This window comes from Oncorhynchus mykiss, chromosome 4 (genome assembly GCF_057628025.1).
Source record: "Oncorhynchus mykiss isolate SJ-2025 chromosome 4, ASM5762802v1, whole genome shotgun sequence".
In the NCBI taxonomy this organism is placed as follows: domain Eukaryota; kingdom Metazoa; phylum Chordata; class Actinopteri; order Salmoniformes; family Salmonidae; genus Oncorhynchus; species Oncorhynchus mykiss.
This window is the reverse complement of record NC_143025.1, coordinates 64,464,283-64,480,377: the sequence shown is the minus strand read 5'-3', so window position 1 is coordinate 64,480,377 and position 16,095 is coordinate 64,464,283. Positions and strand designations below refer to the sequence as shown.

Here is a 16,095-nt window from a genome sequence, read left to right as displayed (position 1 = left end):
ACAAGACCCACTGGTTGATGCTTATTTCTAAAACCCTCTTAGGCCTCACTCCCCCCTATCTGAGATATCTACTGCAGCCCTCATCCTCACCATACAACACCCGTTCTGCCAGTCACATTCTGTTAAAGGTCCCCAAAGCGCACACATCTCTGGGTCGCTCGTCTTTTCAGTTCGCTGCAGCTAGCGACTGGAACGATCTGCAACAAACACTCAAACTGGACAGTTTTATCTAAATCTCTTCATTCAAAGACTCAATCATGGACACTTACTGACAGTTGTGGCTACTTTGCGTGATGTATTGTTGTCTCAACCTTCGTGCCCTTTGTGCTGTTGTCTGTGCCCAATGTTTTGTACCATGTTTTGTGCTGCTACCATGTTGTGTTGCTACTATGTTGTTGTCATGTTATGTTGCTACCATGCTGTGTTGTCATGTGTTGCTGCCTTTCTATGTTGTTGTCTTGGGTCTCTCTTTATGTAGTGTTGTCGTGATGTGTGTTTTTTCCTATATTTATATATTTTTTATCTATTTTTATTTTTAATCCCCGTCCCCACAGGAGGCCTTTTGCCTTTGGGTAGGCAGTCATTGCAAATAAGAATTTGTTCTTAACTGACTTGCCTAGCTAAATAAAGGTTAAATAAATAAAATAAATAATTCCTGGCTTCCCTTTCCCCATTCTGACCTTCGCATACTATATTAATTCAGTGTGTTTTGGTCACACTTTAGGCTGCACAACATTCTATCTGCCTTATGCTTTTAATGGTAATGGTAACAATCAAAAGTTGAAATTATGTTTTTGGACTTCTTGATTCTTGGTTATGTTCGGTTGTTGTATATTTGAATATTTATTTCTGAATGAGGAAGCTTTACTGTACAATATACTCATTAAACCTGATTAATGGGCTATATAAATGAGAATAAAAACCTGATTTGTGTACTCAATCTCATATGCTTAATTGCATTATTCTTGTTGAACAATTTTTACTTGGCTACTTATTTTTTTTATTTGCATATAGGAATTCCAACACATTTTCCGTTTTATGCAGTGGGGGATTTCAATCCCTCTCCTCATCTTGCATGTAGGTGTGTTTCTGAAGGAGGGACAGTTCCTGGAAGTTTTGGCAGCTTCAGCTTGTCTCACTGCGGTCAGCCTGTTGACTGATGGCTACTTTCCTACTGTAGTTCACCATACATCCAGGCCTACAGTTGTGAACGTGTAAGGGCATAATGGCACTGATACATTTAGGAGAAGTTCAAATTAAGGGACAAGGATAATACTTGTTCTTTTTTTTACCACAAAATATATGACATGGTGAGATATGAGAAACACAGGCCTTCTGTATCTTTTATTATTTCGTATTTATGTAATACTCTTTGTTTTTCTTCCTCTATAGACCTATTCTAATTTAGCTTGTGTTTTTGCTTTGAGTTTTATTTTTAACTCAGGTTGGTATTTAGGCTAATAGTCTATTATGCCCTTACACGTTCAGAGATGATCCATCCAGTGTCTAACTATACATTCTGACCATGCACCCTGTTGTACACTTCAGAAGGTATGTGCTTGAAACGCACCCATTCTTCACGTTCTGTCCCGTCGATACAGGCCGTTAAAAGTATGTGTAGCCTCTATCACGGTCCTATGCTGTACTGCCGAAAGCCGCAACCACCTGTGTATACAACGAACCACTCAGGTAAGGCCTGACCACAGAACTAGCCGTGTGGGACGTGTCTCTAAAGATCAGAGGGGCCAGCACACATTTCGACAGTTGTAGTGAGAGAATGAGAGAAGCGCTGCTTCCTCGCAGATTAAGCGTCTTTAGGTCGCCGCGCACCACTGGCAAACCTCTACAGAAGCGTCCATTTATCTCAACAACGACATTCAATGAGACATTTTAGTTTGTTTGTAGTTGTTTTTGTTTTTTTACGTCAACGTTCACAATGTTACCCGCGAAATATCGTAGTGTCCTAGTTCTCTTCACAGCTTTTTGGTTTTACGCATCTTTTTCCCACGGCAGCGGATTTAGACATTCAACCATCTTGGACCCTCATGGGAAATACCATCTAAAGTGGAGGTTTGACCGGGGAACAATTACTTTCGAAATAGAAGTGGAAACGACAGGATATGTAGGATTTGGTCTATCTCCCAACGGTGCAATGGCGTTGTCGGATATTGTCATTGGTGGAGTCACAGATGGAAGACCCTATCTACAGGTATGCACCTTTGGTTTTACAGAATGAAAGTGACGCATCTAGGCCTATGCCTGGCTTTTTATCACGAGGTGGGCTACTTTCAATTGCATTTTTCTTTACATGACATACATACTTCAGTTGTGCTGCTATAGGAAAATAATGATTTATATTACATTTATGTTTAACTCTTTTCCCAAGGCTATTTGGGTTATACTGTGGGTGTTGAAATAGTCCTATCTAAATCCCGAATAAAATAGCTAGAACATAGTCATTGAGGATCTCCAAATTGAACCAATAGTGACATCTGTTATTGGTTAGGTGTAACTATGTATGGTAAACTGTTGTGATGCACAGCCAGCCACTCATGGCTTAACTCCAACAGTGTAAGGGGTCTTGATATTGCTACACGTCACAGGAATCTCGCTCTGCCTCAGGGATCAGGGATCAAGGATAACATTTCTGGCAACGATGCCACACAATCCAAAATATCCTCTCTCATTGTGTTACCAGAAGGAGACGGTAGCTGTAGTTTTGTGCCAATGTTGTTGTTGTTTGCCCGCCTTAGTGGAAAATTGTCATATGTATTTGCAAGCTAGGCTTGGCAGTGACAGCCAGACACTTGCCAACAACAGCCCCATTTTATACCTGGTGCAAACATGGGTCCTGTGTCCTGAGATCTTGTCCAGATTCTGATTGTACCCACATTTTCAGAAATCTGTCTACACATGGTATTACAATGTGTCTCCTATTTGTCCATGGTGTCCCCACTGTGACTAGATTTCCTGGTTCCTCCCTGTATGCTAATTATTACAAAGCCATTCTTTCACAATAATATTGATTTATTTATTTTAAGACACATAGTCAATGGTGCCACCTGTCTATGATTTTAGAGTTGTAACTGTGCTGATCCGTCTACACTTGTAAGATATCCAGACACAATGCCTGACTACCTCCGGAGGTGTTCAATGCCTGACTAATGCATGCCAGGAAGATCTGATCACAATCCGATCACAATGCGCCTTTTAATCGACTACACCTGTCTAAAAAATGTGGGGACAATCAGAATGTGGACAAGATCAGGATAAAAGACGCTAGTGCCAAGATGTTACTGGCAGGTATAAACGGGGCTCAAGACAAATTAGGTATAGTAACTGTAGTAACAGTCGTCATCCTAGCTATAGTAATTGTACAGTAATAGGTCATTATTAATAATAATAACAGTAATGCACATTTGTTGTTTAGAGTGCTCTTTCAATTGTGTCATAAGAACACTGGTTTTCCCCAAGTTTAGTGAATTACATCTATGTATCTATAATTACATTGAAGAGCTCTCTTATCCCCTCCTTCATTTTTGGTTAATTACAGTATTATTGCAGCCAGAATAGTTGTGTTTTATCCGGCATGCTTTCTACAGGATTACTTTGCAGACGCCAAGAGAAAAGTGCATAGAGATGTTCAGCAGAACTACAGGCTGGAGTATGGCAGGGAGAACAATACACACACTGTCCTGGCTTTCAGCAGGGATCTCCTGACCTGTGACACAAATGACAAGGACATCACGGTACGTGGGCGGTGGAAGTGTTTTATCTTATGGGAAATGTGTGGGTTGTTTGGATGTTGAAATGTGTGCTTGTGTATGGGGTAAGGTGGGTGGGCGTTTTAGTTGAAGTGTCAGTTTGTGCCCGACGGTGTCATAGTACTTCTTACAGAATTTTTTAAATTGAAATTAATTGATAGATAATAGATGTCTAATATGTGCTGCCCAGGAAAGCACAGTGAGGGTGATATGGGCCTACCACAGTGACGATGTGGGACCGTCAGGACCGATGTACCATGGCGTAAACAGGGGGAGGAAGAGTATGCGGCTACTCGACCCAGGAAGTAAAGTTAATATTACCTCTGGGACCGACTTTTTCAACTTGCAAAACATAAACGTAAGTGTGACAGCTGGAGAAGACAAACGCTACCCAGTATCCACCCGTCTCTTAAACAAACCTGATACCACTTCTGGCTTTTGTTACTTCTGAGAGACCTTTACAACTCTGAGACCGTATTTGCACTGTGTGAGATCTGGACACATTTTATTAAGGGTAAACATCACTCTTGTTGTCTTGTTGTTTCTCTCAAGATAGGTGCCAGTGCCATACAAGGACACTACCTACTGGTGTCAGATATTTCAGATCCAGGAGGTACAGCAGAAGCATCACATAATTAGAGTAAGTACACGCTTGGAAAACATTGAGCTATATTAACAGCACAGCAGAAAAACAATAGCAAATCGACGTCAGCCTTTCTCTTGAGGAAGGACTAGCCTATAGTTCAGTCATGGCGCAGTCAGTTTGTTTACCCTTCTCTAAAGGCATCTCACCTGGATCATTTGAGTTCTTATTTGGTCTGCCTGCGTCCCTCTTTCATTGCTGTCGTCTGAAGTATCCCCCCCCCCCCCCCCCCCGTGTTAAGCTCTCTCTCACTTCCGAACCACACCTGCAGCTTGTTTGCAGCTTGAAATTGCTACTGTGTATTAGAAGAGCCATTGTTTTAATTATATACCCCAAACATAATTGAACAAGTATGAAACCAAAAGCCTTCCAAACACACTTGATTAAAGGAGGTAGCACGTACAATTTAGAATCAAAGGTATGGTATTGATTTGTCATAAATACCAAACGTGCTCTTAAATCTAAATCCCAAATCTGCTTGTATGTTTATCTACACTGCCTTAGCTATATCATGTCATGTGGAATAGTGGTACTGTGTCGTGTTGTCATTTGTCATACCACTTACTGTAGGACTATTCTGTCAAGTCAAACACGGTTACGCAAAAACAAAGAGTCTTCAGTCATTAAGTGAACCAGAGCCAGAAAGAGATAAATATGGCTCGCTCCCTCTTCTCTTACTTCCCCTCCAGCACATAGCTTACTGAACTGCCCCATGGAGCTGGTTCTTCTCGTCTGTTCTCCACTCTGCCACTCGGATGATAACAATTAGAGCATAGACTGAGAAACACCAGCACCATTCTAGACTAAAAATATGTTTCAGTGGAGAAAAAAAAGATGTGGAAAATCCTAGCCTTATTAACAGCTGGGGGTGTCTGATTCCACTATGCACAACACACGCGCTGTTGTTTTAAGATAGCCTGTATATTGTTGTGAACTCTTATTTTAGAGGGATCTTTTGCATAACGGAATGATGTAAGATACTAAAAGAGTTGCTAGCACACAATTAGAGTGAAACGGAAATCATTTGGTTATCCAAATGGGAGTCAGGCTGTTGTCATTAAACATATTTTTCCATCCCAGATGTTTTCGTGTGCGTGTGCATGATGTGTGAGTCAGCGAGCGAAAGGCCGTATGTAAGACATCTGTTTTTATGCGTGATCTGAATAGGACTGTCTCATCCAATTCATCTGTGGTCCATAAAGAAAAATTACTGTTGTTCTTTTTTTGCGTTTTAAAGCATTTATACAGAAGTTTAAAAGAGCCAGTCTCATTTTCCCTGTGCACGCCTATCCTGACATAAAAACATTTTTTAAAACATTCCCATGGTATTTTCTCAGTCGTGGTTTCTCTCTCTACCCTCTGCTCCACCTGTTTCATCCCTCTGGGGGATTTATTTGACCTTTCACCACCTCACCCCACCCGCTATTATCCTGGGCACCGCAACCTCACTTCCTGTTTAGCTGACTCTGACTTTCAAGACTTCCTGAAAACTGTGTCTACATGACATGCGTATTTTAGTTTGACAGACGTATTCTGTTCAACAAAGTCCTCTATTCAGAGACAGCTGCCTATAAAGTGTCTCAAAAGGGATACTCCCCCCCCCCCCCCCCCCCCCTCCTGTCACAATCTCAACCTCTAACTTCGACTACGACAGCTGCTTCCACCCTAAATAATAACAATTGAGAAAAAGTAAAAGGAAGAATGTCTAAATATTTATATGGTGGTCATAGGCCAAGCTTTGGTCTTATGTCGTGCTGATTTGAAAGGAGGCCTCACAGTATGATGTCACAGTTTGCCCAGCAGGCAGCAAGCTGCTTTGCTCAGAATCGCAGGCCAAACTAGAGGCCCCTATCGAGGAAAAAATATTATTTTTCACTACTTCCATCCTATGGTGAGCAGGGCCAACCGAATCCTGTTTATCCCATCTCATTTGTATCCTACGGTTAAGAGCAATAGAGTTGAGGTCTTTTAAGGCAAGTGTAGGCAATTCAAAAGAAGCCAACTGTGGTTAAGAATGCATTCAAATGTACAACTTCCCCTCTTTTGTTTACAGATTGAGCCTTTGATTCAAAGGGGCCACGAAAACCTGGTTCATCACATTTTGTTGTATCAATGTGATAGCAACTTGAATGAGAGTGAGCTCGGTGCCAGCCATGAATGTTACCATCCAAATATGCCTGACTCATTTCTCACCTGTGAGACGATAGTCTTCGCCTGGGCCATCGGTGGTGAGGTGGGCAATTGTTTTCTACTCGTGGTGGTTTTCAATTCAGCGTCGTAATACATTTCATTAGCTACATGTGTGTGCGTGTATCGGTGTGGCCGCGTAAGCGTCCTTATCGACATGTTCAGTGTGCCTCTCAATCTACCCTCACAGGGGTTCACCTATCCGCCCCACGTTGGTCTGTCCATTGGCACAGCAATAGACCCTGTCTATGTCCTGATGGAGGTCCACTATGACAACCCAGCCCTTCAACAAGGTACAGTACACCCACAAAGACGCGTCATGTTACAGCGAACGTGGCTCGTTTGCCATGGCCATTGTGTTCTTCCTTTTCACCCGTTCACAGCATACACATTTGTGTGCGCCAAAGTGACATCTACAGCACTTTACAGCGCAACGGTCAGTTACCCTGTGAACGGTAATGTTACTGTTTCCTTCTCAGGAGTGGTGGACAGCTCTGGCCTGCGTCTCTTCTACACCCCGGAGCTGCGCCAGTATGATGCAGGTGTGATAGAGACAGGTGTGTGGGTCAGTCTGTACCACATGCTGCCTCCAGGCATGCAGGAGTACGTCTCAGAAGGACACTGTACCCGCGAGTGTCTGCAGGAGGTAAGACAGCCAGCTCTGGCGTTGTTTTTCAATCTGGTGCGATGCCAAAAGTCCCATTTCACTAGGGAACAACAGGCGTCCAACATCCACTGTTAAATTACTGTTATGCTACATCACCTACAGTGGCAAGCCTCTGTTTTATTCTTGCTACGTTCCCAAAACAGTGATCATCCAAAAGTGCAATTAAACTAAAAAAAACACTTTCTGCATCTATGAGAGAATCTCTTTGCTCCTCCATCAGTCCCTAGGCCAGGAGATGCCCAACGGAGTGAGGGTGTTTGCTGTTCTGATGCATGCCCACCTAGCTGGCCGCGCCATCAGAACCAGACACTTCCGGGAGCAGGAGGAGCTGCAGCCCCTGTCACATGACGAGGAGTTTGACTTCAACTTCCAGGAGTTCCAGCTGCTGAAGGAAGAGAGGCTGCTGTTACCTGTTGGTACACTGCTATACTGTTAACCTGACATGTTAAGTAGTGAAGGAAACATGAGAATATACATCTACTGCTTGAGCTTCCCATGCAGGTCTAAGCAGGTTTACCTCACCCTTTGATGAACAGTAAAGATTGATGATTGCATTACTTTGATCCACCGACATACTGTAGATACAGGACAGAAGTGCTTCATTTTGGGGCGTTTTGCTCTCTTATGTGAAAAAGATTTCATACAAACGGCTGTTGCCTTTGACCGCAGTACAGCCGTGCTAAAACCACAGTGAGTCACACCTTGTGCACTGTTGCTTTAGTGTTACATTGATGTTGTACTTTATGACAACGCCATTCTGTTTGATGTGGGGTTCTAAATTCACAACCAGAGAAGAGCCTTGGTTTCAATCTGTTTTCTTTTCAGGGTGACCATTTGATCACAGAATGCAAGTACACCACGAAAGGCAGACAAAACATGACCTGGGTAAGAATGTAGTACTCACAATCCACATGGATAAATGAAAACGCACTTCTTTTTTTTTCTTTAATTATCTGTTCTTCTGAGTTTACAGAGATCACAACATTTTTCAGTGTGTCCTATTGGTCCTCCGGCTGAGCCTATTTGAGTCTATTTGAGCTCGTGTTTCTCGTCTTTCTGTGTCTCCAGGATTTGGTGATTTGGTTGGTTGCCGGATGGTACAATAGTGATCATGTTCACGCCAATTTTATTACAGAACCCTTTAGGATAGAGCTACGGGATTATTCCTTTGACTTCAGCGTCGCCATGAGACAGACACGAAGCACATTGTTTTGAAACATTCTTATCGTGAAGAATAATTACATTGAAGACCACTATCGTTCCTATTTCTCAAAATTAAGAAGGATAATATATCAGTGAAAAGAGTGGAGGCTACTTGAATGCAATGGAATGGAATTTTGTTATAGGAATGAGTTGTGTTTCCCCTGCATGAACCTCTTGGTTGATACTTTCAGATGTATGTGTTAAAGACTGTCTGTTCTTGGCTGAACAATCTGTCTGCAAATACAGCCCCAGGACCACAGACAAATCTTGGTTATATCGCTGTTTGCAGCTACTGGCACTGTTTCTTACAGAGACATCAAACTAACACGTTTCTGATGACTAGTCGTAAAACAGGGGTCGTTTTCTTCTGAAGTTACTCTCTACTGTTCAGGAGGAAACATGATAACTCATTGTTATTCTGGAACGACATGAGACTGAATTTAAATCCATTATTATGGTTTTGTGAATTCATGCCAATTATCTTCCCCCGAATAACACATTGCTTGCCATTTGCAACTTTGTCCAGCGCATGGCGCCACAAAGCAATGCTTTTGTGTCTGCTCCTTAACAGAAATCATACTCCCTGAAGTAGTCCTTAAAGGGATAATTCACCCAAGCTACAAAATGTTACATTGGTTTCCTTACCCTGTAAGCAGTCTGTGTACCTGGTATGACACTAATCCATGATTTGGTTGAGTTTCCCTGGCACTGTTTCCAAAATGCTAACATTTTAGCATTTGTGGCACAAATGGGTAAACTATCACTCACATTCAAATTTGTTTCCGAAACAGATTTTCGTGATTTCTTAGTGGCTGTTAGAGTTGATGATTGTTACGCAGATATCGATGTATTTGTTGACAAATGTTTCTGTGGAGCTAAATAGAATGAAATAAATGTGTAATGCGATAGTTGTAAAACATGGTAAGTGGTAACCTTAATTTAGCTGTGGTATTGGCGTTTAATATTGAGCATACTGATTGTCTCCCAGGCTTGATTTCTTGATTATTTTCCTCTGGTTGTTCCTTCAGGGTGGTTTGACCACCAGGGATGAGATGTGTCTGTCATACCTGCTCTACTATCCCAGAGTGAACCTGGCCAGGTGTGAGAGCCTCCCTGAGATCACCGGGCAGCTCAAGTTCATTGGAGTCAAAGAGATCCAGGCCCCTGTCACGTAAGTATGCAGCTGTATACTGTAACTGCAATACCTATGCAGCAGTTCAAGTTGGAACTTGCAACAACAATTGGGGAAGATACTTTTGAGGTGAAGAGTTTCTCTTCCTGGAGCACCTTTCAAAGGTCATGTGTTCTCAGGGAGAAGTTATGTTTCGAATTAGTTACTGCATGTTATACAGCGAGTACATACAGTGCATTCGGAAAGTATTCAGACCCCTTGATTTTTTTCCAAATGTTGTTACGTTAAAGCCTTATTCTAAAATCTACACAAAATACCCCATAATGGCAAAGTGAAAATATATTTTTAGAAATGTTTGCAAATTTATTAAAAAATAAAAATACCTCGAAATACAGCTCAGTTGGAAACATGCTGTTTCCATTGATCATCCTTGATGAGAGATGAAGGTTGAAAGTCATGCGGGAGAGACGAAGGTTGAAAGTCATGCGTCCTCCGATACACAACCCAACCAGCCGCACTGCTTCTTAACACAGCGCGCATCCAACCCGGAAGTTCCTCTGTGGACATGGGAGAATCTTCCAAAAAGGACAACCATTTCTGCACTCCGGACCTCAGATTGGGGCGAAGGTTCACCTTCCAAAAGGACAACGGCCCTAGGCACACAGCCAAGACAACGCAAGAGTGGCTTTGGTACAAGAATCTGAGTGTGCTTGAGTGACCCAGCCAGAGCCCGAACTTGAACCCGATCCAACATCTTTGGAGAGACCTGAAAATAGCTGTGCAGCGATGCTCCCCATCCAACCTGACAGCGCTTGAGAGGATCTGCAGAGAAGAATGGGAAAAACTCCCCAAATACAGGTGTGCCAAGCTTGTAGCGTCATACCCAAGAAGACTCGAGGCTGTAATCACTGCCAAAGGTGCTTCAACAAAGTACTGAGTAAAGGGTCTGAATACTTGTGTAAATATTTTATTTTATTTTTTATAATAATACTTTTGCAAAATTTCAAAAAATCTGTTTCTGTTTTGTCATTATGGGGGTATTGTGTGTAGATTGATGAGCAGAACACTTTTATTACCCATATTATATGCGGGAGAGACGAAGGTTGAAAGTCATGCGTCCTCCGATACACAACCCAAAACATTTTACAATGTGATTTTCTGGATTTTTTTTCTCATTTTATCTGTCATAGTTGAAGTGTACCTATGATGAAAATTACAGGCCTCTCTCATCTTTTTAAGTGGGAGAACTTGCACAATTGGTGGCTGACTAAATACTTTTTTGCCCCACTGTATGTTTGCTCAGGCCTGAGAGAGAGAATAGGGGAAGGACTGGAAAATATTTATGGGACAAGGAGATTGCAGGCCATTAGAAGGGAAGGAAGGACAGTGGAATATGGACTCACACTAGCCCAGTGGGGTCAACATGTGGAGCTGATCTGCAGCTGAGAACAGTGATACTCATTGTCCTGTTTTAGCAGGTTCTGTTATGTTTTACTAGTTAGCATGCTGGAATTTGACGGCGAGATATACAAAGCAATAGTTTATTGTTTTCCTCACTATGTTTTTGCTCTTGAATTCCATTCATTTTTGTTCAAAATAACATGTTTTTCATCAAATGAAATGAAACCATACACACTAGTTGCTGTGAAAACAATCATTTTGCCGTAACGTTTCAATTTGTTTGCTGTAAGCGCATGAAAGGAAATCCTAAAATATAACGTCATTTTACTTCCTATAATGATTACGTCACATAGAAGTCAGTTCATTGTATGTCCGTACAGTAAACACAGTTCAACGTGTTCCTTAATCTGATGCTACGTACTGTAATGTGTCCATGATCTCTACTGTTCATATGCTCCTGTTTAGTAGGTTGCATAAGGTAAGACCTTGGCCCTGAGAATAATGAGAGGCCTGGAAATGAGAGCCTATTTCATGGGTCGAGCTGCTGGAGTGCGTTTACAGCGGGACGCAACTCCTTCTGTTCTCATTCACAAGAACGAGGAGGTTTCGAATAGATCAGGTCGGCTGCTCTAAAAATAGATGAGGTTACACAGCTCTTTCTTCCATCCGAGAATGGCTATGTGCTCTCCAAGCAACCTTGTCGTAAAGACGAACACTAACCTTCGGTAAACACAAACAGGCCTTAGCAGGAAACTACTAAATGTCCCACTTCCCCCTAACGTCTACCTCATGGAAATGCTTTGGGAATGATCTGGTTTAGCAGCTCTGCCCTTTTTCCCTTCTGACCATAAGTTGTCAAAATGTTGAATAGTGTACATGTACACATACGCAGCGACGGATATATTGCGCATCAGCAGGCGTACGGGAAACATTCTACCAACTGTCACTTAATTTACATTCCTCTTCTGTCAAAGGACCTGGCCTTTCATGATCAAGAGCCCAAAGAAGTATAGCAACCTGTCCTTCATAGAGGCCATGGACAAGTACAGGTGGTCAAAGAAAAGAGGGAAGTCCTTCAACGAGATGGTTCTACAGCTGCCCATGAACGTGCGCTGCTCCAAGTGGGGGCAGGACGAGTGGTCGGTGAGTGTTCCGTCAGAGCTGGCGCTGAGGATCAGGCAGCTGGGGCTGGGGCTAATCTGGTGCTATCAATTAGTCTCTGACGGAAATACATATATGTCATCCACCAATGAAACTGTGCCCTTTCACTCTTCCGGGATGTTGATTTCTATTCATCTTGTTGAAAGTTGTTTGTTTAATTTGACTGTATAATATATGCTTAGAATGTGCTTTGGATAGTCATCTTCCTCACTATATCTCATAGTTATTCCCATTTACCTCTCGTTCTTTTCCCCTCCAGATTCAAGGGACGTTAGTGTCACCACCAGAGGTGAAGTCTGAAGTCAAGCCTCCCTCCGTGGTGTGCCGTTCTGCCTCAGAGCCACACAGCGGAGTGGTTCTCCTCTTTACATTGTGCCTCACATACTCCGTAGTCCAGGCCTGTTTAAGCCTTTAGCCTGTAGCCTATAGCCATGCAACTGTGTGACTCACACCACTCCCTGTGTATTAGAAGGACTCTTCCATCAGATGTGCTGATGTTGACATGGTGGATTTTCTGGGGGGGTTTATTGTCTAAATATATATAAAACGTACTTTTAAAATGTTTTATGTCCAAGAGTTAATACATGTTTATTTAGAGTTGTATTTTGGAAGTAGTAGTATTACCTATGGCCAAGAAGGTCAAGTTTAGGTAGGTAGATATTTACGTTGAGTGTAAGACCCTTTTTGCTAGTATTGCCCATGACACATTCTTCATAAAGCCTATGATTTATGGATAAATTGCCCAGAATTTAGGCCTGCAATATAGTCCCAAATACCAGTGAATTTCTCCAGACCTGATTCAAATAATTGACAAGGCTACATAGAAACATATAGTTGGCTCAGGGTAGTTTCAGTACTGTAAGGCCACTGTTACAGCCTTGGTCACCCTGGTACCGCTAGGAACATCTCTCCCTAAGGCCGCAGTGCTGCCAGCATCGCTAGTCCGACTTACAGCGATTACTCTGGCTGAGTAACTCCAATGTGCCAATGTCCCATACAGTCGCAAACAGGGCAAAAAGGAAGGTCTCATTCTTGCTTTTCTGTTAGGAGTAGTTGGAGAGAAGAGTCATGGAATATGGAATACTGTGTTATTTCCAGACCATGCGGATGACATTGGATGAATGGTTGATTGAATGGATGAGTGGATGGATTTTGTTCGTCTAATGGATACAGCAAGATACATCAATGGGATAGTGACGGTGAAGAAGGTATGTGAATTATTAGATTACATGGGCCATTTATGAAAAGGTATTACCATCATTATCTTTTACTAAGTTATTGATTGTTTTGTTTCTCTTTGTGCCTCTAGTTAGGCGTGAATAGCTATGAAAAGGAGGTTTTCCGAATGGGGATGAATTTGCCACCAATTACAGTGTGGGATTGATATGAATTGTTTGAGAGAGTCATGGGTAAAAACATGACCTTTTTCCCCCGTTCGGCTACCTCTCTGTCTGACAGTTCTTCTGTCTATGTTGTTCTATGAGTCTGTGCCGACTTTCCTCTCTGTTTCTGTGGTGCATGAGGTGATACCATAGAATACTGAAAGTATGAGATAGTGTCCATCCACTCTCTCTCAAAACTGGCAAACCAAGACCACCCAAATTTAAAAAGGGATTTTATTTATTTATGCCAAAACCAGAAATCCAAGTTAATTGAGGATTCCCTGATAGTCATATTGGTCTGTATGCACTGAGGTGACCTTTAAAAAATATATTTTTTCACCCTGTGTAAATCCAATTAGTATAATAAAAAATCTTCATCAAAATCTGTATGTTTAAGCAATCATTGGCATGTTTAACAATGGTACATCCACAATTGAGAATATTGCAGAAATGTTAAAACAAACAACAGTATGAGGAGCCTTTTCAGCGGCATCCTGTTGCAAAGTGAGAAGCCATGTAAGAGTTTTGCAAAGTGATTTGGTTTTCCTGGCCGTAAGTGCCCTTGTCAAATGCCATCAGACATGAGAGAGGCTCTCTAAAGATGGGCATGTTTAGAATAAAGTATGTGGCTGTGGTGCATCAGAGTAAATTGGTGTAATCCGTCCAATTATGTTGTTGGATCAAATTGAATTTACTCCTTAGGCCACTTAGGCCACTTGCTACTACTACAATTACGACTACTACTACTACCACTGCTACTACTACTACTATGACTACTACTGTTACTACTAAACTGAATGTCACTATGCCAATGTTACACAGATATAATTACCCATAGCGGATTATTTTCATTCATTTGACATCAAGGCTGGTCCTTTTTGGGTGGCGACATGTTTTTTGGGTCCATATTTTCCAAAAATATATCAATTCCAAACGCATCCAGCAGAGGTCAGTATTCACTAGCAAATTGCTGCATCTCGTTCTCAAACCAACACAGAAATAGTGTAAGCGTATGAGGACATCCCTATGACAAGTATCTCAGTGTGATATTGCAGACACTGACTTTCCCTAGTAAGCCTTGTAATGTATGCATCATTTAAATCCAATATCAAAAGTATGACATCTCCTTTACGTCAGACGGTGTAATACAAGGTCTTGGGCCAGGATGCCTGCCAATTTTTATTTATTTATTAGGAGCTCTATCCTGCACTGGGTTTGACTTGCTGACTAACCTTTGGATATGAACACACTGATCCCTCATAACATATCAATCCTGTACAGTATGTCTCAGCCCGGTCTCAGACACAGACAGACACAATCCCTCTGTCTGGGAGCTGCATGGAAACGTTTGTTTCAAATTCGTGGTCAGTCTGGAGGGGCAGGAACCCTCCGCTGAGTCATCTGAACCTGCGAGGTCGTCACTCATGTTTGGGAGACCGTTGGTTCCTCTTACTGTAACAGAGAGATGATTATTGAGCCCAGAGGAAGGTAGTGAGAGAGACTCAGACCACTGTCATTTCCCAAGGCCTCACAGACTGCTGTGGGTAGTGTGTAAACACACCCATCTGGCCAAACCAATGGGGAAGGACCTTTTCCCATCCTACCTCTATCCTTTCTCCTCCTCTCTTCTCCTGTCCTTGGACCTTTAACAGCAGCGGACTCACGGTCAACAACTGGCACTCCCCGCCGAACGGCATTCGCTGGCCCTCAAGCGGCAGAGACCTGCTTTTATAAGACAAGAAGACTGCACAAGTCTCCTACTGCAGAAGGTGCCGTTTTCTCCTGGCTGTGGGATATGGATGGAAACTAATGTCAATGCCTTTCTGAGGCCTATTACGTAAAGTCCTGCTTTGATGCTGCTCAGCACAGGATTGAGGCAGAGGCAGCAGGGGAATTGAAAAGGACATAAAACTCATTCCTCACTCATGCAGTATGAGGCCAGGAGAATGGCAACACGATATAGATATTTACTACAGACTTAATCAAAAGCACACAGTGTAGGCCATACTAAAGAGTATTTATCGTTTGTTTGGATGTCCATCTGACAAAACATACCACATTAGGCTTCTGGTGTTGTTTATCTAATTCAAATGAACAGTAAATAAAACTGTCATAATTGCACATAATAATATTTCACTTCTGACCAAAGTAGACTCCCAAGACCGTGTTGGATGTATTTATAGTGCAGATAACATTGAAGCCCTCGAAGTGGGGTTTCTAAAAATCCGATCTGAGTCCTCCTCCCCTGGCCTTTGAAACTTGACTTCTCTCTCCTCCGCCCCATGGTCTTTGAAACTTGACTTCTCTCTCCTCCGCCCCATGGTCTTTGAAACTTGACTTCTCTCTCCTCCGCCCCATGGCCTTTGAAACTTGACTTCTCTCTCCTCCGCCCCATGGTCTTTGAAACTTGACTTCTCTCTCCTCCGCCCCATGGTCTTTGAAACTTGACTTCTCTCTCCTCCGCCCCATGGTCTTTGAAACTTGACTTCTCTCTCCTCCGCCCCATGGTCTTTGAAACTTGACTTCTCTCTCCTCCGCCCCATGGTCTTTGAAAC

At 42.4% G+C, this 16,095-nt stretch overlaps 1 protein-coding gene across 1 annotated transcript; it reads left to right on the top strand.

The window, feature by feature from the left end:
• Window positions 1–1,474: 1,474 nt before the first annotated feature.
• moxd1 (monooxygenase, DBH-like 1) lies at window positions 1,475–13,923 on the top strand. Its single transcript, XM_021600317.3, has 12 exons — window positions 1,475–2,209; window positions 3,603–3,749; window positions 3,955–4,122; window positions 4,321–4,404; window positions 6,461–6,640; window positions 6,785–6,887; window positions 7,074–7,240; window positions 7,482–7,673; window positions 8,087–8,146; window positions 9,493–9,635; window positions 11,972–12,140; window positions 12,418–13,923. The coding sequence occupies exons 1-12, from the start codon at window positions 1,937–1,939 to the stop codon at window positions 12,571–12,573; spliced, it is 1,842 nt and encodes a 613-aa protein (XP_021455992.1). The 5' UTR covers window positions 1,475–1,936; the 3' UTR covers window positions 12,574–13,923.
• The last annotated feature ends 2,172 nt before the right edge of the window (window positions 13,924–16,095 follow it).

Bases quoted from the DNA above. Each gene is read 5' to 3' on its own strand.
- moxd1 (XM_021600317.3), top strand. From the start codon at position 1,937: ATGTTACCCGCGAAATATCGTAGTGTCCTAGTTCTCTTCACAGCTTTT. The intron at 4,405-6,460 runs GTAAGTACACGC...TTTTGTTTACAG, and splicing joins AGAAGCATCACATAATTAGA to ATTGAGCCTTTGATTCAAAG. The intron at 6,641-6,784 runs GTGGGCAATTGT...CTACCCTCACAG, and splicing joins CCTGGGCCATCGGTGGTGAG to GGGTTCACCTATCCGCCCCA.